We start from the raw sequence: 25,922 nt of genomic DNA, 5'->3' as shown, positions 1-25,922 counted from the left end.
TTGCTGGGTTCACCCTTGTCAGTGAGCCTTAGCTCTTCAGGTCACCTTGGACCCCTGACCTCGATCAGGCCAGTTCATGGGGCCATCACTTCTCCCTTCACTGGGCTCCGAGGCCTTTTGTCCCTCAGGCTTCAGGTCTCACAAGATGAGCCTTGGCCCTGTCTCATACCCTGCTCCATGGGTCTGGACCCCACCTAAGGCCCCCCTCAGCATACATCCTGTGCTTTTCTGTTGGGGTGTGCTCCCCTAGTCTTTCCCCTACATGGGGTACCCACAAGGCAGTGGGGGCTGAGGCTTTCCGGTGCCCCATCTTCACCTTTCACTAGGGAGGCACAAGTGTGGCATTTCCTGGAGACTGCCCTGCTACAGGCAGTCTCATCACACCATCCAACCCCAGCAAGGTGTAGTTTCAAGTCTTACCCAGGACCATCAGGAACCTCCTCCATCTCCACAGTTCCTACCCTAACCTCCAGGTGTTCCAAGAGCTGCTTTCCTCAGGCTGTGTTATGTTACTCCACTGGCTCCCTAACTGTAACTGCTGGCTCTGCTTCTAGGCCCTGGGCTTATACTCTGGCTGCCCAGCCCTCATTCAATCTGATAGCCCCCTTGTAGTCATATGACTGCCTAATTGGCTCTGACTGCACGTGCCAGCTCTTCCATAGCCTGACTGAACCTCCTAAGTGGCAGGTGCAACTTGTGCCCTGCCACAGATGGTATTACCTGGGACTGTTGATGCTGAGTGCTAAGAGGTGATTAAATAACCCAGAGGTTTCCAATGGCCAGGCATGCTATGGATTGCCTCTGCCAGTGGAAAAGATTATTGTATATCATTCATCAGCTATGGCCCACCTTAAACTGCATAGCCTCCAGCCAGTAAGTAAGGTGTTTATCTGCCATGGTCTGCCCGCTCCAGTGGATACTTGGAGCTAAGAGAGAACTTAAAAGGAAAATTGCATCACTGCACCAGACAAAGAGAAAACGAGAAAATTCAAACTCCACATTGCAACATGGAAGGTTAGAACTATGTATACTGGCCTGACTGACCGTCTTGTCACTATCTCTGATTCTCATAAGACATTTGTAATTAAATAAGTTGACCACTGACAATGCAGTACTGCAAAACAAACAACTAGCCTTTGATAGCATCTTAGAGAAAAATACAACACAGTTTACTGCCAAGGGAAGGCTCCCAAAGATGCATGTGAACATAGTGTAGGCATTGTTGTTAGAAACAATCTTCTCAAAATGACAGAGAATCCGCGGAGTAGTTGTGAGAAGATACTCATGCTTTCCTTTTATACTTCAGAAGACACAGTCACCTTAGTGAGTGCCTACGCTCCAACATTCTGCTCTTTTGCTGCTGTTAAAGATAGGTTTTACAAAGAACTAGCCTGTGTTATCTGTAAGGTTCCAAACACTGAAAACTTATATCTCCTGGGGGACTTCAGTGCCACAGTTGGTGCTGACACTGCATCCTGGCTAGCTGGCTGTGGAACTATATAACATGATGTTGGGGTAGAATTTAATATTTCCTAAAGGTGCGAGTGGGCCAGGGAGGTTAGATGGATTGAAACACAGCACACCTGTCCAATTAAAGGTTTAAGTAAAGCTTTACTGGCTACAGCTGAGGTGTGGCTCCTGAGTTGCTGTGTCTGCACTGATCACCCAATGTTTCTCAGGACACAGTCCAGCAGAGTGGCACCTTTTCTGTCTTTTACTGTTTCTTTTATGACTTAGTGTGACATCATCATTGCTAGGTGGTTACCAGGTAGTATTGCTACCCCATTTTCTTTTTCTAAGCAGTTCTTTTCAAACAATATTTACAGCCACTGTCTCCAACTTAGATACTGCAAACCTTTATTTCCCAAGCTTGGTGTCTTGTTCCTGGGCCTTCTTGACCCACCTTTTTTCCGATCTGTTGTTTGTTCCACTAAGTCTCCAGGTCTAAGTGCAAACTACACATCAGCTATTTCAGTCAATATGGGGTTCATCTAAAGAATTTGGAAATACTAGCTACTCAGGTCAAGTAGCTATAATGAGCCTGTGATTTACTTTCTACAACAGATAGCATGAATCATAATGGACAAAGGCTGGTGGAGTTCTGCTTTTATCCTAACTCATGTATCACCAACTCATTCATTCAAAGAGAGCCATGCCATAAGGTATGGAGGCGCCCAAGATCTGTCCATTAGTACCAACTGGCCTCATCACCACTAGATGGTCCAATCTCAGTAATATCCTCCTTACTTGTAGTTACAATAGTGCTGATGTTGACACTGATCACTTGCTTGCAGTTATTAAAATCAAATGGAAACCAAAGAAATTCTGCTCTCAGTATTAGTGTTTGCCATTTATGAACATCACCAATAAATCTGGTCATCAGAAAACCTTACAGTTTATGGAGGTTCTAGAGAGATGCCTGTTTGTGAGACTGCAGATAAGAACTGGGAAAACCTAAAAAAAAAATTCTGTGTCACTGCTGACTCTGCATTCAGCAAGAATGTCAGAAGAAACAGTGATTTGTTTCAGGCACACTCACATGAATTGATCTATTTATCAAGGCCAAACAAACTGCTCTGTTAAATCACAAGAAGAAATCCCTAGATGGATCTTTGAACAAATTGAGGATAGCAAGGACTGTTGTCCAAGATAAGATGTTGTGCCAATGATTATTAGCTGCTACTCTGCGAGGAAATTCAATCCACTTTTGACACTGGAAACATCAGAGTCATGTATGACCAATGGAATCAAGAAGGCGGTAAGTCCAACTGCAAAGAAGCCAGTTGCATTAAAGACAGCTTCAGGAGAAGTTATAATGGACCAAAAGCAGCAGATGGAAAGATGGGTACAACACTATCTTGGACTTGGTTCAAGGGAAAGTGATGTCACTGACGCAGCCTTAACTTTCTTGAGAGTCTGTCTGTCCTTGAAGACCTTGATTATATTCCATCTGTTGTGGATTGTTGGCAGAGTTGGGGCAGATCACAGCAGGGTATGTTTGGTCAAGCTAGCTGAGCTGACCAGTTTTACTTTTGCTGTGGGCTTTGGCCAAGGATCCACTGTTCAGGGCCCTTGCCTCTGCTGCAGCCAGGCTAGTGGATAATACCTGGAGGCCACCCCAGGCTTGGTAGCATTGCAAAACAAACGAGGAAGGTAAACAAGTTAGCACTTAGCTGTCATCCAGTGGTTTTTCCAGGCTTCAACCCCTGGTTGCCTCTTATCTTTTCAGAGGCTTTGCAGATCCTGTGGGCTTGTGCAACAAAGTAAATGATCAAGCAAGCAAGCAAACAAACAAAAAAGAGCCCTGCTCCGGGCTCTCCTGATGGCTGCTTAACCCCTGGCAACTCCAGGCAGCCTGATTCTTGGCCAGGTGCAGCCCCTTGAAGCTGCTTTCAGTGTCTTTTATCCTTCCCACTCTGGGCTCACATGCCTAATCCTCTCTCACTCCCGATACTTGTGTCAGCTCCCTTGCTGCAGGACGCACTGTGTCCCAGGACCTGGTTCCCCAACCTCCAGTGAGTTCTTCCCTGTCTGGGGTGGGTGTACAGAGGTGCTTCTGGGGTGTGGGGCTGTTCAGGGGAGTCCGAACACCAAGTAACAGGGCATAGCCCTGTTACGTGGACCTAAGGCCATAGAGAATCTGGCAAGTGGCAAGGCCCCAGAAAAAGATAGCACTTCCATGGAAGTGATCATGTGTGGGAAACGTGCTTCTTCACCACCTATACAAACTTCTTACTGCTGGAAAGTAGGGATATTGCCACATATATGCAAGATGTCAATGTAGTTACTTCGTACAAGAATAAAAGCGAACAGTGATTGTAACTATTGTGGCATTTCACGATATAGCATTGTTGGAAAGATGATTACTGGGATGGTACTCAGAAGCTTCATACCCTTGCTGACCATGGTTTCAGAGATAATAGGTCCACCATAATATGATCTTCTCACTCCAACATGTCCAAGAAAAATGTAGGGAACAAAGGAGACCCTTCTCTATCGCCTTCATTGATCCAACCAAGACCTTCAATCCTATGAGCAGAACAGGCCCCTTTCAATTATTGGAAAGGATTATCTGTCCAGCAGTACCCCTCAGCATAATCTACTCTTTCCATGATTGAATGCAGGGAAGTCATCTAGGATGGATTAACATCTGTGGCATTTGAGAGCTGAAGTGGAGCCAAGAAGGGTCGTCTTCTTGCCCACAGCTCTGTTCAGGATTTTCTTTTCTCTTCTCCCGATGCATGCTTTTGGGACCACCAGAAGGAATTTATTTAAATATACATTGAGCATGTCTACAAATGCACATTTAGTGTGCAGTAATCAAAATTAAATTGAAGTACAGGCATGAATCTCCACATGCACGCTTGTATTACACAGTAAATAAAACAACTTATGATGACTTGAGTGTGTATTTGATACCTGCATCATTCAGGTATCAAATTTATACCCAATTAGTTACTATACAGTGACACACTTGTAGACACTTTACTGTGCAGTAACACTGTGTGTGTGGACTGACTTAGGACTAAAGTTAGTCCCAAATCAGTCCACACACAGAGTTAATGTGCCTTAATGCATCCGAGACATTGCGGAGAGGATCCCAGAGCTCTTCCAGCCCACAGACCACTATCCCATGCTCCTCATTCACGTGGGCACCAATGACATGGCTCGGAGCACCCCCAGCCAGGTCACTTGAGGCTGAACTGAATACCTATAGTTGGAAAGCATCTGATATCATGAGCATGCTGAGCAAATGAGTGTGGAACAGCAAACTGACTGTTTAGATGAGGGTCAAAGCAGATCATACTACTGTCATCAACATTCTTTTGTACAGCAGCAAATGCTGGACCACATGCTGTGTTCAAGAAAAGTGCATCAATAGCTTTCACTTAGTTGAATTTACCACATTCTAGGAATTTCCTGGCTAGGCAAAGTGGTCTACACTGAGGTCCTGAAACATCCCAACAGTCCAGGCATCAAATCTCTTCTTATTCAGCATTGACTTGGATGGCTTGGTCATATACAGAGAATAGACCATGGCTGTATACTCAAACAATTCTTGTATACAGATCTCTTTACAGGAAGAGGACCATGGGGATATCCTTGTCTCTGTTTCAAAGGTGTTTGCAAGAATGATATGAAGGTACTGAGCATTGAGCCAGGTGATTGGGAAAAGATTGCTAAGGTTCTATGTGCTTGGAAACAGTCCCTTAAGCATGGAATGAAGGCTTTTAAAGAAGGAAGAACCAAACATGCAAAAGAAAGAAGAAACCTCAGGAAGAAACCCACACCATATTCAGGACTGTTAGATATGAACTTTGTCTTATAAATGTGGAAGGATTTCAAGTATTGGACTCTACAGCCATACTTGCAGAGGTTCAACAAGTTGATTCTGCACTTGGCTCAATTCTGTTGTCTTGCAGGATAGATGTCTGTGCCTGTGCCTAAATTTGGAATCAAACATGGGCAAATGGTCAGTACTTCAGAGGGAGATTAATGAAGCTGCAAAGATATAAATCATTTTATCCCAGTACAAAGGTGCACATGTACAGATGTCTATGTCCATTGACCCAAGTTAAATCCTAAAAAAAAAAAATCCAGATAACAGGTAGTAAGAGTTTATCCTGGCATATTGCAATGTCTGTACAGTTATCCTGAGATTGCATCACTAAATCAATGGCAGAAAAGCAGTGCTGTATTTAGCCTCTCACTAAACCCTGATTAAATGGGTGATGCATGTACATACCAATCCTGGGGATATTTTTGTTCTGAGACAAACATAAGTACAACTTATCCAGAAGCAAATGCAAGTGAGAGAGATAAAATAAATAAATATTCTGGTATATTGTCAATTACCCCAGGACAACGACACAGAAATCAATGACTGCATTGATAAGTGTGTAACTGACAGCAAAATTAGCTTATTATTTTTTAGCACTGTGATTTGGAAATGTATTGTTACTTATTGATTTGTGTGGAACAAGGCATCTCATTTTATGAGTGACTGACAAAAGTACAATAAATGTGTAACCCTGGGTGCGATGCTACCCTCTCCCTCACCTGAATAGTGGGATCCTACAGTACGTGGTAGCCAGCAGCCCTGCTCAGCTCCCTGGGTAACTGTTGCAGGGTCCCCAAGTGGAAAGCATCCCCTAACAATCAAAACAACCTTGAGGACCATTATAAAACTGTTTACAGAATGTAATTATTTACCGAATAGCATATAACTAATACAATAAAACAAATAATGTTCCACAACATAACTCAGCAATGGTGGTTCAAGGGTTAATGCGTCTCTGATGCACTTTACACCAGGGGAAAGCATACAAATTACCCACACTAAATAAGGAACCAATAAATAAATAAATTGATATACCAAATAATAAACCATCAATAACTTTTTTTTAAAACTTCGTCTATAACTTGTATGCTCAAGGGTAACTGTGATGACCCTGTGTACACCCTAGGCTTGGTTTCTCAGGAAGCAGGGCTGCTTCTGTGTCCGTCCTTTGGGAGCCATGGGCGGGTCCCCACTGCTAGCATCCCTCTTATGAGCTACAGGGATTTCAGCATGGCAGGTAGTGGCTCCTCTCCTGTGATCCCTGCAAGACAGTTCATTCCTGCCCCAACCCTCATCCCCCTGGCACAGCACAGTGAAGGGTCTGGGATGCAGGTTCTAGCAGTTCCCCCTGCCCAGCACAGCCTCACACCACCTGGCAAATTAAGCCCCTCCCCGGGCTCTGCCTACCACTGGAGCTTCTGATGGGCTGGAGAAGTCCCTTGACCCCTTTAGCCCAGTGTCTTTTCTGGCACACTGAGGCTGCCCCTCCCCCAGTTGCCTTTTCACTCATGGAGAAAACCAAGACAGTCTCCCACTAGTCCTGCACCCCCCTCCCTTCCTGTGCTCACTCATGCCACACAGGGGTGTGTAGGAAGGTCTTCCCAGACTTGGGGTCTCCTGACAGGCAGGTTCTCTTTGGTGCCTGCCCCAGCAAGGCTCCAAAAGGGAAAGAAAGGGAAGAAAGGACAGCTGTTTCTCTCTCCAGTGCAGCCTCCAGTTGTTACTTCTGCAGAGCAGAGCTCCAATCGGGGCTCTCTGAAAGATGGCCGTGGTAAGGTCCTCTTCCTGGCCTTCAGCCTGTTTCTCCTTTTCTCGCTCTTCTGCTCTCTTCCCCAGGAAAACTGCCCCCCCTTTTTAAAAAAGCCCATTCAACCAATCCCAGGCTATGACTTGTCCCAGGCTTTTGCTATCATCCCTTTTGGGGTTATGTCACTCTTCTCACTTCAAAGATGGCTGCCTTCAAAAGAGCTTCACTCACCGTGAGTGCATACAGAGTCTGTACTAGGACAGACTCTCTCTCTCTCTCTCTCTTCTCACTCTCCGCTTTCTGTAGGGCAGCTCTTCCTCTCCCTTCAGGTGGATACAATTTTAATGCTGCTACAAATGTATCATTGTAACCTACTGCTGCCAAAGCTATCCCTTTGCTAAATAGTTATCCACCGGACTGTCCTGTCACTTCCCTGCCCCCGCAATTTATACAACTAGAACTGAGTGAATGATTCAGAGCAAATAAGTTCAAATAATTTCACTGATTTCACTCTTTTATTTATTTATTTATTTATTTTACAAATATCCTGGAGTGATATAATTTTCCCTTTTTCATTCACTATTTGAAATATTTCTTAGTACTTTCTGAGCCAGTGAGTCAGTGTGAGCCATATAAAAAAGGTCATGTGTCTATTTTCCATTTAGACAAGTGCAATAATACTAGGCACTTGTCTTGAATGGGAATATTTGCATTTACGAATTCAAACTTGGCTAGCTGCATTTCTATATTGTTTATGTAATAGCTACTTCCATTACCCAAAAACATACATCTCATTTGCTACATTTGAACTTCTGAGAAAGCAAATTTTTCAACAGAAAATATGTTAAAGAGGTTCTAGAAAGTAATGTATCTCATTTCAGTTACAATTACACAATTTTGTTTTTGCTTTCATAGATAACCTTTGGTGGCATGCCTTTTTCTGGGAAGCCCAGTTCAAACAGCAGAAAAAATTTCAAAGGCTGTATGGAAAGCATCAACTACAATGGTAATAATATTACTGATCTTGCAAAGAGGAAGAAATTGGAACCTTCTAATGTGGTAAGAACTTTATTTAATGGCCATCAACATTTTTGCCAAACAAAGGAGGTTAATTTGATGGTGTACCTATGTGTGTAGTTGGTGTTCATAACAGCTACTGCCGTTATTTGACTTGATAGATAAATTTGTATTGCATATCCTTATGATACATTACAAACCCACACAGTCTACTTCTGGGTCTTACGCTAACTTCCTAAGCCTCATTTAGGGGTGTAGGTTGTAACTGTATTGGTCTGAGGACATAGGCAGACAAGGTTCTTTGGTTCCATCTGATATCTTTTATTGGACCAACTCAAATAGTTGGAAAAATTGTCTGCCTAAACCTAATTTATAATTTCAAATAGATTCTTAAAAACTAAGCATTCTGGATATATATTTCCTTTTTTTCCTTCTTAAATTCTATGCATCTGAAGTCTAGCATGGTCAAGATTTGTCATTGGCTCAAGAATTAATGTCACAATTTTAAGTCTGATATGTCACATTTTTGGGGGGTTAGTAATGGGAATACCATTGGAAAATGTAGGTTTTCCATTTGATCTAGCATTTACCTTTACTCTGAAATTCCCTAACATATCAGACTTAAAATTTGTCACTTTTTAATGGAGAAAAGCTATTACATACATGTAATATGTTAATTTTTTTTTCCTTCTCCAATCCCTATACTCATGGTAACTAAATCTTATGGGTAGGCAGGTGAAAGATACAAGAATTAATTTCATAAACATTATTCATGTTTTTCCTGTTTTACTGTGAGTTTTGGATCACCTAGAACAGGGGTGACCAACCTATGGCATGCAGGCCACAAGTGGCACATAGTAGATCAGGGAGGGAGTCAACACCTCAACAGATAGGGCAGGGGGCACAAAGCAGAGCAACAGATAAGGCACAAAAGAAAGAGAAGAGAGCAGGAAACATAGAAATGGATTGGGCAGAAAAAAGGATTGGGGAGAGTGTGGGGTTTGCTTTGTGGCATGCCTACCAAAAATGTTGGCCCCTACTAACATAGAATCAATTGCTTGTTGCTTCTCTCTTCACTGTATTGCAACCATCAAAAACATATGCCAACAATATAACTGTACACTATCATGTGCACTATGTCTTCACATACATATGTGCCAATAATAAATGGTAAAAGAACATTTAATTAACTTACTTTTGCTTTGAAAAATGTTAGTATAAATGAACCTAATAACAGTATATGAACAACATGGCTGAGTGAACATGACTATGGGAATAACAACTTTGAATTTCCCAATTTAAATGTTAAAAACTCTGGAAAAAATTGGTAATTATTTTCCACAGTCCATTACATTCCAAAACTTATAACTATTTTTATACTTACTACAATTTTCTTCAAATATTGTTTTCAAAGATATTGAAAATGCTATACATGCCAGGAGTGAACTTCAGTTTTAAATATAAAAGTTTTTAACCAAGACACTAAATCCTCAATCCTCAACATTTCTCTATAGTCATTGTGAATTTCCTGCCATAGTGGGGTAAAATCCTCTAAATAACACTGAGTTCTGATTAAACAGATGCTCCTTTTTTCCACATATATGAAATTTTAACTTTCCTGACCAGACATGACATGAAGTAAAGCAACACAGCTTATATAAAAATATGTTCAAGATTTTCAGAATATAGTCTACCCCCCCGCGCCCCGCCTTTTCTCTTTTGGAGGAAGAGAGAACCCCTGACACAACAGCAAGATCCACAGTTGTCATGCTAGTAATGCACCAGGGCTTCATGAAGAGGCTACTATAGTTAGGTTTAATTTTTTGGTTTTGTTCACTTCCAGTTCTAAGACTGGCTACAGAAATATAAATGATCTTCATTTTCAATAAAACTGCTTACACTTTCTCACCTCTGTAAGACAAAATTAGTTTTGCTTTAATTAAATTCACATGGTTGCTTGTTTCTTACTCAAATGTATTTACTCTTAGTTCTGAGCTTGTTTTAACTTGAGAAATGTGGCCATTTTAACATTAAGATTGTTAATCACATTTACTGTGGGAGTGCCTAGGCACTGATCAGGATCCATGACCCCGATTGTAGGTGCTGTACAAACATAGAAGTGGATAGGCTCATCCCTAAAGAGTTTGTGATTTAATGAGACAATGCAGATAAATGGTAGGGAAAAGTGAAGTGATTGCTGTGAAGGTGAGAAGTGTCATGAGAGTTCCACTTTTATATTTTGGAGGAAGAGAAGGAGTGAGGGTTAGTTAGGAGGGATTAGTGGTAGAAGAAAAGAAGTAGATATGGGGAGGTGAATATGGAATGAAGTTAAGATAAAGAAACTGTAAGGGGCAGGTTTGCTGAGTAAATTTAATGCAATAAATGGGGCCAGAGGAGTCTAAGGTTTTAAAATTACTCTCTGTCACCGGTTAGCATTAAACAAATGAGCCAAAAGCGTGCTCTTGAGACGAAAAATAAAGCTAACAGCATACTGGGCTGTAATAACAGGAGTGTCACTTGCAAATGAAGAGAAGCAATTCTTTTACTCTGCTCAGCACTGGCCTCATGTGTTATGTCTAGTTTTGAGCCCCAGAATTGAAGTAAAATGTAGACCAGAGGTTTCAAACATACAGTCCACTGGTCATGTTGTCACAATACGGCCTCCCCAGGGATGGCTGTGATGTCCCTAGGGCACCATGACCATGCTGGCTCCCCTTTATGGGTCCCTACTAATCTCTCCTGCCATGTCTTGCTGGTATAAATTATGAATTGGGAGGCTACCCTCAAGATGCTGCTCAGTCACAGTCCTGACAGACTCCTCCAAACCCTGTGGGTTCTTGGGCCCCTTACTTGGTTCCACACTCAGGAGGTGCCTTACAATATCACCAAGCCTTGTGGGCTACATGTGCAGCTCCAAAACCTTCCCTTTACCATGCCACATGGCTCGCAGGTGGCAATTAAATGTTATCCCTTTTTCTGAGACCTCCATCTAGCTCGGCCTCCTGTCTCCACACCCTCTCTGACACCGAGCCCTCTTCATCCCTGTCTCCATGCCCCCTCTGGTGCTGGGGTCTCCACACTGTAGTGTGCCTCAGTGAGGCCTCCTTCTCACCAATAGCTTCAGCATAGTACACCAGTTTAGATAACAACAGAAAGCACAAGCCCCTGGGCCACAACACAGTAATAACATAGGGTCCACACTTTATCCCTTTTAAGAAGGCAAGCTTCTCTCAGTCTAATGGGCCTCCTCCCCACCAGCGCTTATGAGCTCCTATAGACCCTTAATCCTACCAGCATCAGAACAGGGAGTCAAACATCTCCAAGTAGCTTCCTCTATGAGAGCTCCTCACCCCTTGACTGCTGCTGGAGAACTAACTCTCTAGTCCCAGCCCTGGGGTTTATATGTACCCAGGACCCTGCCTTCTTCCAGCCAGCTGACCTGGTGCAGGCTAATTCCCTTGCTGACGTATTGCCACAGCAACCTGCATCTGTGGTGTTTCTGCCTGGCACCTAGGGCCCTCTCTCTAGGCAGTTTCTGTCTTTAAAGGAGAAGGCACATTTGCCCTGCAACACAGATACCGCCCCCAGAATTTATCCATCCTGGTGAGCTACCAGAAATCATGGGGTGTGGCCTGCCACTGAAGGTGGGGCCCTTCTGCCCTCCCAGCTATGGCCATTGGAACCAAGCTTGGCTTATAATTACAGTTGTTTCTGAACCCTCATTACTTCCCTGAACCTCTCAGCCATTTGGTGGACTCCTTTCCCTGACCTACTGCTGCCCCTGAACCCTTGTGCTCCTGTATGCTCACTGCTGCCAAAACCCCACCTGTAGCTACCCTACCACTCCTGGACATCTATGGCTGCTTGGCCTAGTCTCATGACTAGGCCTTGCTCTGCCTCTAGACTGACTGTTGCCACCTCTGGACATATTGTGCCTGAACTGGCTGCCACAATGGTAGTCACCTCTGTACTCTAGGCTGGCTCCAGCTCATGAGGAGCCTCATAGTCTGGATCCTACTGTAGGTCCCAAGTAAGTGTGATGCCCCCAATATAGACAGATGGGAAAGAGTCCAGCAGAGAGTGTCATGAGAGTTCCACTTTTATATTTTGGAGGAAGAGAAGGGGTGAAAGTTAGGAGGGATTAGTGGTAGAATAAAAGAAGTAGATATTGGGAGGTGAATATGGAATGAAGTTCAGATAAAGGCCTAGGAAACATGATTTACAGGGAAAGATTAAAGAGAGTAGAATTATTTAGTTTGGGCAGGAGAAGACTGAAGCAGGATTTGATAAATCCTCCTGCACCTGAAGGGTGATTCTAAAGGGGATAGAATCAGACTATGTCTCCATGGGGATCAGAACTACGACAAATGGCTTCAGTCAGCAGCAGAACAAATTTAGACTGGAAATTATGAAGAACTTTTTGACTCCAACAGTGGTCAAGCACTGAGCAGATTACCTAGAGAATTTGCAATAATCACCATCCCTGGAAATTTTCAAGAGCAGGTTAGATGGACCCTTGAGTAGGGTGATTTGGGTGGCAGGATTGATCCTGCCATGAATGAACCTGCCTTAACCAGGGGTCTGAACTAGATGATATCATGAGGTCCCTTCTAGTCTCTTTTCTTTCTGTGACTATAGGTTCAACCTTTTGAGTACAGAGACCTCAGCCTGCATAGTCCCAGAGTATCAGGTCATCATTAAGAATATTTATTTTAAACCTTTTAATAAAGACATGGAATAAAAATAGCTAAAGCATTTGAAATGTAATTATTTAATTTGGCAGTTGGTAAAGTAGAGATTCACCTTATATACAGCTTTCACTTTTGACACAGTTTTTTTTTTTAATTAGAAACTCCTTTCCCCCTCTGCCCCTGTGTCTGAAAATCTTTCAGGTAAAATTAAAGATAATAACTGTCCCCTTGTAGTGAAAAGACAACAAATTAGTTGAGAAGTGCTAAAGCTGCTGCAGGTGCTGCTTTTGAAATATGATCCTGTTTCTTTCAAGACAAAACAAGATCAGGAAAATACAGGCAAAGATAGACAAGGCAGCTTCTGCCTTTGGTGCTGACTTTTATTTGAAACTCCAATGACAAAGGAAGATAAGCACTAACTGTTGGCACTAGATTTATGACCCAGATAGGACCCAAACCCTCAGACTGACCATGACTTCTTCCATTTGATAGGCAAATTGATACTTTGTGACAGCAGATAAGAGTAATGCAGGCAAGGCAAACAAAATACATGCCCCCCTCTCCACATCCCCACCCCCTGCCAAACCTGATTCTATACCTACTACTCCTAGGGTTTACAGAAGAAAGGTATGAGCATCACCCTCAGGCTCTTTCTTGAATGTCTGATGTCAGCAGCCTTGGAGGTCAAGGGCAGAGGCCCACCTCCCATCTCCCTGTGGTCATCATACAGTCCATGTTCTATTCTGTCAGAATATTCCTTTGTTCCAAGAAACCCATCACATCCATATATCTTACTTTGGTCATTTACCAGTGTCTTAATTTGGGCATGCCTGGCATACTAATTTGGTCTGTACACCAAAACCAGAAATCCCAGAGCTTCTGAAGCTGGTCACTGTGACCTAATGACACCTTATCTCTATTATAGGCTTTCAGGAAACAGTGGTACATGGTTTCAATTTCCCCAGCCTAATTGTCTGCAAGGTCCAGACACAGTGGGCTTTGAAGACTGAGACAATGAAACTTTGTTACAAACAGGCTTTTAGAAACTAATTAACCCTTGCCGTTCCCCTGAGCCATTGTTCTAACGCATATCTACTGGACCTACAAGCCAATTCCTAACACAAATATCTAAATATTATTTTCTAGCCATCACTAATTATACATTATTTGACATATTCAGACCTCACAAATTTGCCCTAGGGTCTGTTTGGTGTTACCTGGCTTTCTGGTCTCAGAGGAGAGTAGGGGATATAAGAACTAAAGTAAAATGATGCATGAGGGAAGTGGTGAGAATGGGAAAACAATTGCAATTAGTGTTCATGCTTAACTGAAGTTGGTGGAGATAGCAATGCCATCCATGTCCCTCTCCCTAGTTCTGTCTCTTAGGATCAGAGTAATGAAAATCCAATGACAAGCTAGTAAATCCAAAGAGACCGTTAGGGAGTAGCAGCCATAAAGGTAAGATTTGCTCTTTTTAACCAACTTATTCTTCTGACATAAGTGTCAAATTATGAGCCCTCAAAATTGACCCACATTATTTTATCTACTGGCAAGGCTTAATTTTTAGAATATCAGCTTTGGCTCATTCATTTCTGACCCCACACTCCTTAGGGTTCCCAGATATATTTTTAATACTGTTGGTCTGTCTGTACCTTTGCTGACTTGAAAACAATTTTATGAAGCAGTCTAAATGGAGTTTATTACCTTGGGCAAGTTGTCTCTACACAACAGATTGGAGGCATTGGAGCAAACAGTTTGAATAGTGCAGAGAAAGTCTCATCAAACCTGTACAAAATACTGTTAGTGTCCCCAGTATCAGCCTGCATCTCCTCTGCAGTCACTTCAGTTTCTTTGGGGAAGTTTTATTACCCAAAGCCACATCGAAGGGCACAATCAGGCTGGCATGGGGGTGTTAGATTCTTTAGAATGGGACTCTCCCTTACACATTACCAGGGATGGAGAGTGTTGAGGGTAAGGAAAATGACCCCAGATAAGCCCTTTTTACCATTTCCCCCTTCCCCAGGTAAGTAAGTGCCTACTGAGCCCACTTCTGCAGCTGCTCATTTAGCTTCAGTCACATAATATCTTTCCCTTATTTAAAGATGAATTTATACATTAACCTAAGGAGAAGGAAATTTTAAGAGGAAGGGAGTGTTATCTTAAATAATTTGCTTCAGACTAACCTGTGTTAAGCTTGAAAATGAGTACAAGTCTATTTTTAGAAAAATAATGAACCAAAATATGATAAAACCTTAGCACTGGGATATAGTTTTACAGTCCAATCCAAGTCTGAGTTACAAGTAGTATAGTTCTAATAAACCTCTTACCTCTCTTTTGGGAGTTATGTATTTTCTCTCTAGTTCTGTTAATTGGGAAAAGCTTTTTAAAAACAGCAGTTTTCCCAGCAGAAGCGACTTCTGAAAGTGAGTAGGGAAAATTGACTCATAAAAGGTAAACTTAGAACTAATTTGCAGCCTAGCGTATAGATCATAATGCAAAGCCTGAGCTGGGTAACTTGAGAAACTTCCATTATTAACCTTCCATAATTCTGTTACTAACTCTGCAACTCATAATAATTCTACAAGACCAAGCATCTGAACATAAAGCAAAATACACATTTGAATGTCTAACATCAGTGTTAAATGACTAATTCAGCAATCGATTCTAAACCCAATCCATAGGAAATGGTCCATTTTTCTTTGAACGATAGGATCCATTTTATATGACAGTATACAGATTAGTTCTAATGCTTTGCCTGGCCCTGGTGGGCAATCTGGATGCAATGGGCTTCACTTAAGAGTAGTTTCCTGGTGAAGTACAGTCATGGAAGGAGATGATAATACAGTTTAGTTTAAGTTGAATATCTCAGTAGGAGGGAAAAATCAGTTTGGCTCAGTGAGAGACATGAAGGTAATTATAGCCTAGAATTCAAGACTGCTTACTGAATAAATGCTTTATGGAATTATAGGATACATTTAAGGATACATTATCTCGTTGATGTGTAAAAGATTGGCATGCATTCATTTATATTATCATTAATGTGAGTTACACAAGCAACTGTCCCCTGAATCAGAGAGAAACATTAAGAGCTTGTTGATGGAAGACCTTAATCTTCTGAATGTTAAGCATCAGTCCCATGTCTACTTCCAAGTAAGCACACACTACAGCATTATCAGCGTACCTGAGCCCAATGACCGAGGTTGGGTTAGTCTTGGTTTTGGCTTGGTCAGCTGAGATTAAGCAGTTTACCAACAATTCGGTAGCTTAGCTCCACTGAATTGATGGTCAGATGTAGCATCACAGTAAGGAATATTTGTGCAATGGCACAGCTTTGCTTAACTCCTTAACCTCAAAGTGGTCTGTGAGGTTGATTATAGATCCATTACTGGGAGCCACCACTTGAATACTGTCATGGGGCAGGTGAAGAATTGTGATGAATTTAGATAGGCATCTGTACTTCAGAAGGATCTTCCACAGCACTTCTCACTTGAGTGCCCAAGGGTTTCATGAGGTCAAAGAAGCCCATACAGAGAAATTTATGTTGTTCCTGGCATTTTTCCTACAGCTGGTGAGCAGTGAAAATCATGTCAGTTGAGCTTCTTGATGCCCTAAATCCACACTGCAATTCCGGGAGGAGCTCTTCAGCAAATGGAAGGAGATGGTTCAGGAGAGTTCTTGCAATGATCTTTCCTGTGGTGGAAAGCAAGGCAATCCCTCTGTAATTTTCAGTCAAACTTGTCTCCTTTGTTGAAGATAGTCATGATCATGGCACTCCTGAGGTCACCTACGATTTCCTCATCTATGCCTTAAGATGAGGGCATGGAGCTGTGATGTAAGTTCCTATCCCACCTGCTTGAAGATTTTGGCAGGGATTCCATCTGCTCTAGATGTCTTGGCATCATTCATCTGCTAGATGGTTTTCCTCACCTCATTAAAGGTTGGAAGGATTCTGAGATTGCCTCTAACTGGGTGTTGTGGGATGGAATTGAGAACACTCTTCTCAACAATAGAGACTTGATTGGAAAGGTCTCCAGAATGTTCCTTCCAAATGGTGTTGATGGCCCTCCTTTCCTTGATCAGCCACCCTCCATCTTTAGGTCTCAAGGGGTTTGGTTCCTGAGAGGTCAGACCATAAGTGTCTTTGGTGGCACCAAAAAACCATGGATAGCATGGATTTTAGTGAAATGTTGAATCTTCTTCACCTTGTTTTCCCACTCTCTGTTCTTCATATTAGGGGTCCTCCATTAGACCTCTTCCTTGGCTTCTTGCTGATTCAGTTTCTTTTGCTTGCTGTCAGTGTTGTTCTGCCAGTCACAACAGGCCTTCTACTTCTGGTCAATCAACTCTTGGATTCCTGTTCATGCTCATCAAACCAGTCTTGCTGGTTCCTGGTAGAGAATGCAAGTGTCTCTTCACAGGCACTGATGATGGTGGACTTAAAGGCACCCCAAGCACTGCCAATAGTCTTCTGTTGTTGTTGATTTGAATTCACCAGTTTTTCATTGAAGCACTGATGGAAGAGGTCTTGTTTGTTTAGATCCTTGAGTCCTTCAGTGTTGACCTTCCATTGGAATTAATTGTACTGCAGCCATTGTTTGTGTGACATACGTGAGCAGATGAGTCAGTGATCAGTCCAGCAATTGCAGGTCCCAGTATTGCTTGGATGATGTTGACATCTTTGCTGTGATTGGCATGGACAATCATGTAGTCAAAGGAGTGCCAATGCTTACACCATGGGTGTTGCCATGATGTCTTCTACCTGTATTTCTGTGAAACAAGATGTTGGTGTTGGTGATGGTGAGTCCATGTTCTGGAAATTTGGGCAAGAGAAAGATGGCATTGAAGTTAGCCTTTCTCACTCCTTCCTTGCCAATAATTCAGTTCCAGAGGTTGTAGTTCTTCCTGACTTTGGCATTGAAATGACTTAGCGGAACAAGCCTGTCTCATTCTGGAAAATCAGAAAGGCCGTGGTTAAAGTTGGCATAGAATTATTCCTTGGTTTCATTGGTGATGTCAAGAGTCGGGATATATGTAATGATAGCAGTGACATATTGGCTCCCTGACAATTTGAGACAGAGAGTCATGAGGCACTTATTAATTCTGATAGGGACCTCTTTAAGAATGAACTCAAAGACAACTCAATGGGAAAGAATAAACTGTGAAGTCAGTGTTCTCCTTCCTGTTTACTTTTTCAGAAGAAGGTATAGCCACCTCCTTGTTCTTTGAGATGCACATCTCCTGTTTGCTGAATCTGACTCAGTGCAGAAATGTCAGCAATCCAGGAGCTTTTTTGCCACCCTTGCCCCCTCCCCTTGATTCCCCCTTTTCCTCCATGGGGAGCTGTTAGCCAGTTGAGGGGCCTGGTAGTGGCAGTATGGTGTTGTCAGACACACAGGGAGCTGCTAATCTTCACCCTCCCACAGCCTCCTGGCAGCTTCCCACCCAACTCCTCACCCTATTCCCCCTACCACCATGCCCCCTCCCACTTGTTTCCCCCTCAATTTGGGCTAGGTTGCAAGATTTAAAGCTAATCCTCACCTGAAATAGTGTTACGCTTGTTAAGGAACCTTAATGTATGGAGACTGGCTTTTTAAGTGCCATTACTGTAGTCTATTTGTAATGTGTAACTTCACATTTAAACATCTTTAGTCTGTCAGTTAAAAACTTGAAAGGACATCTCCACAAAAATCCACAATGACTGCAAAAGTCTTGTCACAAAATATTTAAGAAAGTTGTTTGCCTTTTCCAGTAAAGTGATTACCATGTTTTTCATTCACAGTGTTAGTAAAAAAAACAAATTTGTATAACTCTTCAACTTAGAAGGCCACTAAATTTTTAACAGTTCAGTGGACACTGCAAATGTGTTTTAAAAGGACATTGTGTATTACTGGGATTATTATAAAGACAGATACAAATCTTTTACATGTTTAGCATAAACACTTTTATTAAGTTCAAGGTGCCATATAGTTAACTTCTCTCTCTCCACCATTCTCACCAGGTGATCACTAAATACTTAAGATACTAATATATTTTACTGCCCTCTAGAGGTAGGATGTTGGGCAATATGATTTTCTTGCACTATATGCAATGTAAAGTTTGATATGTAGAATGCATTTATGGAAACTGTACTATTCCAATTGAGCAGACAATTCCAATGGTAATCAAATCCCAAGGGCCTGTTTACTTTTTAATTTAAATTTTGCATCGAAAAAGCAGAAATAAGGGAAGTTTTGCTTATCCCATGGTCAGTGTTTGCCAGGGAAAAGACCAAGAGGACAAGCCAAAGGATGTAAGTCCAGCTTGTCTTGTGATATATAACTACAGGCCCCTCTACAAGCGTAGGTAAAGGCACGAGGGACTCTAACGCATGATCCACACAATAGCACCTCCTGCCATGCCACACATGCCTGGCAGGAGGCATGACTGTGGATCACAAATCAGATCCCATCATGCCTTATTGCCAGTGCAGGGGGAACCCAGTCCTGGGTTCCCCATACACTGACAAGAAGCAAGCTGCTACAGCTGGAAGCCTCCTTAGGTGATGGGGAATGACCCCGATCTGGGAGATGACAGCAGCTGGAACTGTCTGGGAGCCCTGTCAGCTAGGAGCTCCCAGGCTCAGCAGTGCACATTGCCCCTCCCTCCACACCTCTAGCTGGGAGCTTCAATCAGCTGATAGGGCTGCCAGCCACAGGGGCCCTGGCCACATATTCAATTAATGGTATGATAGGAAGCAGCTACAGAATTATTACATACATATTGTGGAATTACCTTGTAGCTTTTTATCATGCCATTAATTGAATATGTGGCTGGGTGATCATCAATGCATGTTAAACTGGTTAATCATGCGTTAGGTGTAACATGTATGAGACCTACAGGATGTCATGTTGTTGCTCTGCTATACTGGAACAGCTCCAATGTAGTCCATAGCTCTGCTGAAAAGAACATAATGCATTAATGGCTGTTAGTGGATTTTCAAGAGCTATAACTAAGAGAAATAATTGGGTTTTTTTGTGGTGCCACCCTTCAGTAAAAGGTTTTATGAGAAATTACACAAGACCTTAGATTATTTAAGGTCTTTCACAGACTCGCTTATAATTTTATTTACAATCATGAAAGTCATTTCTAACTACTGACGTCAGTAGTTACCCTGATTTACGCTTGGGGGCTAAGAGTAGAGTGCAGCTTGAGACTGCTTATATACAGAGAAAGTGATCAGCTAACCACAACCGTTAGGAATAGTTCATGAGCTGTCACTCTTAAATCCCTCAGCTTTGTGAAGTAAAGTACTAACTTATCCAGAATTATCCATCAGAAAACATAACAGAGAAGTCAGTCTATTACACTACAATTCAATCTTATATCCAAAAGCTACTTTGGATGCTTTTAAATCTGATGCTCAGAGGGTCATATTTTATATTTGAAGAAAACTTTGTTTCTCAGCTCTTTCACAGTTTTCCTTAGTGACAAGAAGCAAGCCCTTTGATCCTCATTTGAACATTTGTAAACTGGAACCAACTCCCAAATTCTGTCTTGCCTAATTAAAATGTAACCTGTCAGGTCAAAGACTTCTTTTACCCCATACTGAGAGAATGACCAGTGCAATTAGAGTGCTGTTTTGGTATGAGCCTCAAGGCAATATGGTGATGATGGTGTTTGATCTTTGAATACTATTTCTCTTAAATTCACTGGGGTTACAAAATAGAATGAAGCTTAGACTTTGAAAGTCCACTTCCTTTTTAGAAGTATTTATAATTTAGAAGAGTCTTATTATTGTTTTACTTATGGCTTTCACTTTTTGTGTTTTTATTTAGGGAAATTTAAGTTTTTCTTGTGTGGAACCACATACGGTGCCCGTCTTTTTCAATGCTACCAGTTACCTGGAGGTTCCTGGTCGCCCAAGTCAGGATCTGTTTTCAGTCAGTTTCCAGTTCAGAACCTGGAACCCAAATGGACTTCTTATCTTCAGCAACTTTGCTGACAGGCTGGGTAATGTCGAGATTGACTTGACTGAAGGCAAAGTCAGCGTCCACGTTAATGTCACCCAAGTCAAGAAGAATAGAATAGACATCTCATCAGGTATGTAGTGGGTTTTGAGATCTTTATTTTTTAAAGTGTTTTACTGTGTGGATTTCAGTTCCAAATGTCAAAATACCATGTTGTAGGTTAATGAAATCCTTTACTGAATGTTTTGAGTGAGACAAAGGAGAGTTGAAGTTGGTGTTTCCTTTTATAACTTTTGCTCTTGTCCTTTGCCATATTTTATTTTGATCAGGTGAGTTATGCAGTCATTTGCAAATGAATAAGAGTTTTTCTCATATATGATGAGTATAGATATGGACAATGTTTTATTTGCCCATATGAGTATAAATATGGGCAGTCTGGTTGACCTATTTCTTCTTTTCTTTTATCCATCCCTCTAATATCAAAGCATGATCTTTCTTTCTCTCTTAGACAACAGACAGCCTAGCTATTTCAAAGGCTGCTTTAACATCTACTCCATGAACTTGGAGAAAGCAGGATCTTAGAGTTGGTCAGATCATGTTCATTGAACTGTGTACCTTTTCACTCCCCTACTGACCATGAGCAGGTACATCTGCACTGAAAAGGGAAGTATTTGAATAAATACAGTAATTAACAGAATCTTTAAAGTAGTATGAAAAGGAGGTGGAAACATTAAAAAAAACACAACAAAAAGCATGGTTCACAATACAATTAGATTTGAAAAGTACAGAGGCAAGAGTATTAACCACTAAGTAATGCATGTTTAAACAAGACTTCCCTTGTCCATACTGAAAACGAAGGCACATTCAATATTATGTTCACAGAGTCATGACAATTAATATATTTCTTAATTTGTATTTTCCCAGTAAAAACATGCCTTTCCATGCATCTAATTATTGTCCTAAAGAGCCAGGATACCCATACTGGGATCCGGTTTGGAGCATTTAATGGGAAAGGTATACTTCAGTTTTCATCCAGTCAACTGTGTTATGAGTTGTAGAAGCTTAGCATTAATAAAATAATAAGAATAATAAGAATTTTTTTAATATCTATCCTTGTGAAGCTTGAATAGACCAAGCTTGATTGTGGAAGATAAGAATATACATTCTTAGCACAGTTAATAATGTAAAATAAGAACTCTAAGGAACTATAAAATAAAAGAAATGCATTGTATTAAAAAAATAAAAGAGTATGCATGCCTCAGATGTTTGAATGTAGGATTGTAAAATTTTTTAACAAATGAGATATTTTTGTGAGTTCTTGCTTCTGTTTCTGCTAATTATAGCATGAGGTGTGAATGTCATTTCTGTTCCTAATCCCAAAATTAATTAGTTTTTTCTAAAATATTTGTAACAATGTTCTTTAAAAATCTAAACTTGTTTTGTGAAACTGTTCCAACTTGATGAAATTAACATTGATTTTCCTTTGTTCCCTGTGCATATGCATGTGAAGATTCAGTAATGCTTTGTCTATGTTGTAGTCAAAAGAAGGAACAGCTCAGCTTAGTGTCTGTCACATAGTAACAATAAAACAACTTGTTTCCCACTTGATTCCCCAAATTCTGGTTTGACCTTGTATAACTGTTGCCCTGTGGGGTCAGGCCAACTCTCAGGATCTCAATAGTGCTCTGTTAGACAGGAGGGTGTGACACAATTGCACATATACAAACACACAAATTAATTAGGTGCATACACACGTACACACTACCAGCTCAGGCACATACACATCCAAACCAGCCTAGGCACAGGCATACCTATCACCAATTCAAGCACATACACTATAGACCCCAAAAGCTAGACACAGATCACTAATTCATATATCATGCACACAATGCCATACACACACACACACACACACAAACACACACCAGTTCACATACATACAACCCACCTACACATATACACAGATAAGTTCCTAACTTGGATGGTACAGTGTGTATGTGTGTGCTTGGCATAATTGGGGTAGGTACGGTTCAGGAGAGAGAGAGTTAAAGTGTAGGGAGTGAAAGTTGCTAGAACCAGGATTAACACCAGTAGACTACAGAGAAGCTGGCTGAGGAACTGAGGCTTGGGCTTACTTAAGGTAGACTGGAGCTGGAAACTGAGGCAGACAGCTGAGATATTGGGTGAGAGGGGGGGAAGATAAGTGGTGGCAAGGAGGAGACAGCCAGGAAAGAAACTAAGGCAGAAACCTGGTTGCTCAGGAGAAAAGGAAAAGACAGAGGGGATAAGACAGTGGCAAAGAAATGGGGGTTTGGAGGTGGAGAGGAGCTCAGGACAAGTGTTGGAGATGGCAGTGAGCCAGAAGCAGGAGAGAGAGAAATGAGACAGAAGTCAGAGGGGTGAGGAGCAGAGATTGAAGCAGGGCCAAACCATAGTAAAGCAAAACCCAACTTAGGGGTCCAAGTAACAGTTTTATTACACAGACAACACACTACACAGCCCCATGAAGTTATTGATTCTCACACATACACACACACACAAAAGCACTCACAATGGCAGCAGGAGAAAGAGTCTTAGTAGAAGGTTGGAGTCCAGGTAGGGAAGAGAAGCAGAGTCCAAGTCCTTGGTTGAAGAGGGGGTGGGGGGTGATAGCCACCTATCCAGGCTGGAAAGGGGTCCTTGTGTCCAGTAGGTGTTGTCCAGAGAGGGGGTTGCCGGCAGGGCTTCTGGGCGGATAGGTGGTGTGGCATCATGCTGATCCAGATGGATCTGAGCTCACTTATACTTATCTGTAATAGAGGGAGAGAAAAAGTCAGAAGTGTTTGGGGAAGGGGAGGGAATGCATATCTATCATATGTATTTGAAAAGAAAAACTGAGGGTTTTGCTACATAATGATGAAGGGAGCTTCTGCAATAGTTTTGTGTGATATTTCTTATATGTTTTTATTTTAAAGTTCTTTGTAAGAAAGAATAATTTCTTACAAAGAATAACCTTAAAAATTCACCAGTTTGAAATTGATTCCACATTAATCTTTAGTTGGTATGAAAGGCATGAAACTACAGTTTTGTTGACAATTTAGGAAGTGAATATATGTAGAATAGTATAGTAGCTACTATAGAAGGGAGAGGGAGGTCCAAAACTGTTTGCCATAAAAGCATACTGGAACACTAATACAATGCAACTATATGCATAATATTTCTCAGTTACTCATGCATAATCCACAACTAGTCCAAGAATTTGGAATGTTATAACTGAATAATCTCCTTGGTGTTATCTCTATTAGCCTGTACTTGCTGGGTGCCTTAAAGTATTTACTAGCAAATTTTGATCTGAAAAACCCTATTTCTTGGAAGGTTATATGGAGTGTCTTTCTATTCAGTCTGCTTGCTTTTTGTCACTTTATACGGATTGACGTGTTGCATGTTAGAAGATGGAATATGTCTGAAAGTAAAATTTCACCTGAATGTATTTCCATATCCACACCTCCACAATGAACACATCAAAATCCATAGATCCTACATATGGTAACTACATGATGAAACTAAACAGAAGCAACACACCAGAATGAACTCTCACAGAAAAAAATGTGATGGACAGAGAAATACACGTATCAGTAGGAGCACATTTTTCACAGAGCAACTGCTGCCTTTCTGACCTTACTATCTTTGTGCTCAAGGGAAATCTATGAAACAACTTTAAAAGGTGAGTTTGGGAACAAAGATTAATAAGCTGGCTGGACACTAGGCACCAAAGACTGAACACCAATACTGATTATATGACACACTATAATCTTGTCAGTGGCAGTCCCTTGGGATGAGGATTACAGTCTTCCAGTACTTCCAGTGAAGTCACCAGTGAGTCCATAGATGACTGAGGAAACTGATCTGAGATCCACATGTTCAACTGCAGATATGGCAAATAGTTCCAGAAGTAAGGAGTAGATCCTGGTAATCTCAGATCACAGCCCTTTCCCTTCGTCCCTGTTATCTATCTGCTTCCACAATGAGATGATTGATGTCTTGTTGTAGTACATCACAGTGCCATTGGATCCAGTTCAGTGGTTGCATCTCTCAAGTATTGATGTCAATACTGCATTTCTTTAGTTTGGCCTTCAAGGTGTCCTTGGATCTTCTCTTTTGGCTACCCCTAGAGTGGTGACCATAAGTGAGTTAGGAGTATAGGATCTGCTTTTGGAACAATTTTGTCAGGCATCCTTATGGCATGTCTTGTTTAACAGAGTAGGTGCTATATAAATGTGCTTTCAATGCTGGCTCAACGCTTGAGCCAGAATCCTGGCATTTGTTCTTCTGGCCTTTCAATTCATGTGTGGAGGGTTTTCTGAAGATATCATTTATGATAATATTTCAACGCTTCTAGTTATTTCTGATATGTTTTCCAAGTTTCACATCTGTACAACAGCGAAAGGATGACAACAGCCTTGTAGAGAAGTTTGATTTGGGTCCAAAAATTCTTCCTAAACTCTACAGTTGAAAAGGACCCTCTTCCCTTTTGATAGGTCTTCATCTCCCAATAATCATATGTCTTTTCTTCTGCTAATTGTTTGTTTGCTACCCCTGGGAATTTCCTCCCTTCCAATTTCAGCGCTTTACCACTGTTCTTAACAATCAACATTTTTGCTTCCTTCCCCAGACCTGAGGAAGAGTGCCTTGCATTCAAAACTTGTCTACCAATTCCAAATATGCAGTTGCTTCAATAAAATATATTACTCAAAACTATTCCTGCCTCTCACATAAATCTTGGGCTATCATGACTACCACATCATCACGATAACTACTACTTCCATATCTTTTGTTTGAAGATGGAGGTCATTATTCATGCTTATGTTAATCAGATTTGACATTTGAGCTCCTTACATAAGCAATTAGTAGGCTGTAGGTGGTATCAGCATAAAACCCTCATTCTATTTTAGTTATGAAGGTTAGTGGCCTTTTTTTAGTCATATAGATTCAAGATGTCAAGATGCATAATACTTTTATCACTCACTCCTGGGTCTGTTATTTTGGGAGGGGGTGGGGGGAATTATTATTAGTCATATTTATTTGAATACAGATATACCCAATTTCTAAAAAAAAGCCTGTTAATTGAGACCAAAACTTAAACACACGTATGTTCTGCCTTTCTTCTCTTTGACTTCTTTGCCCCAGTACATTTGGACTCT

The 25,922-nt window shown here is 41.4% G+C and overlaps 1 protein-coding gene across 1 annotated transcript in view; it reads left to right on the top strand.

Moving 5' to 3' along the window:
• Window positions 1-25,922, top strand: part of CNTNAP2 (contactin associated protein 2) — a 1,889,175-nt gene that overhangs the window by 914,934 nt on the left and 948,319 nt on the right. Inside the window, exons 7-8 of the mRNA XM_090049982.1 lie at window positions 8,004-8,147; window positions 20,611-20,875. Coding sequence (XP_089906108.1) covers window positions 8,004-8,147; window positions 20,611-20,875 — 409 coding nt within the window. The remainder of the gene's footprint in view (window positions 1-8,003; window positions 8,148-20,610; window positions 20,876-25,922) is intronic.

This window comes from Crocodylus siamensis, chromosome 5, assembly GCF_052110815.1.
Source record: "Crocodylus siamensis isolate JL-2025a chromosome 5, ASM5211081v1, whole genome shotgun sequence".
NCBI lineage: Eukaryota > Metazoa > Chordata > Crocodylia > Crocodylidae > Crocodylus > Crocodylus siamensis.
Note: the sequence above shows the minus strand (reverse complement) of the source record. Positions and strands in the feature narration are given on the sequence as shown.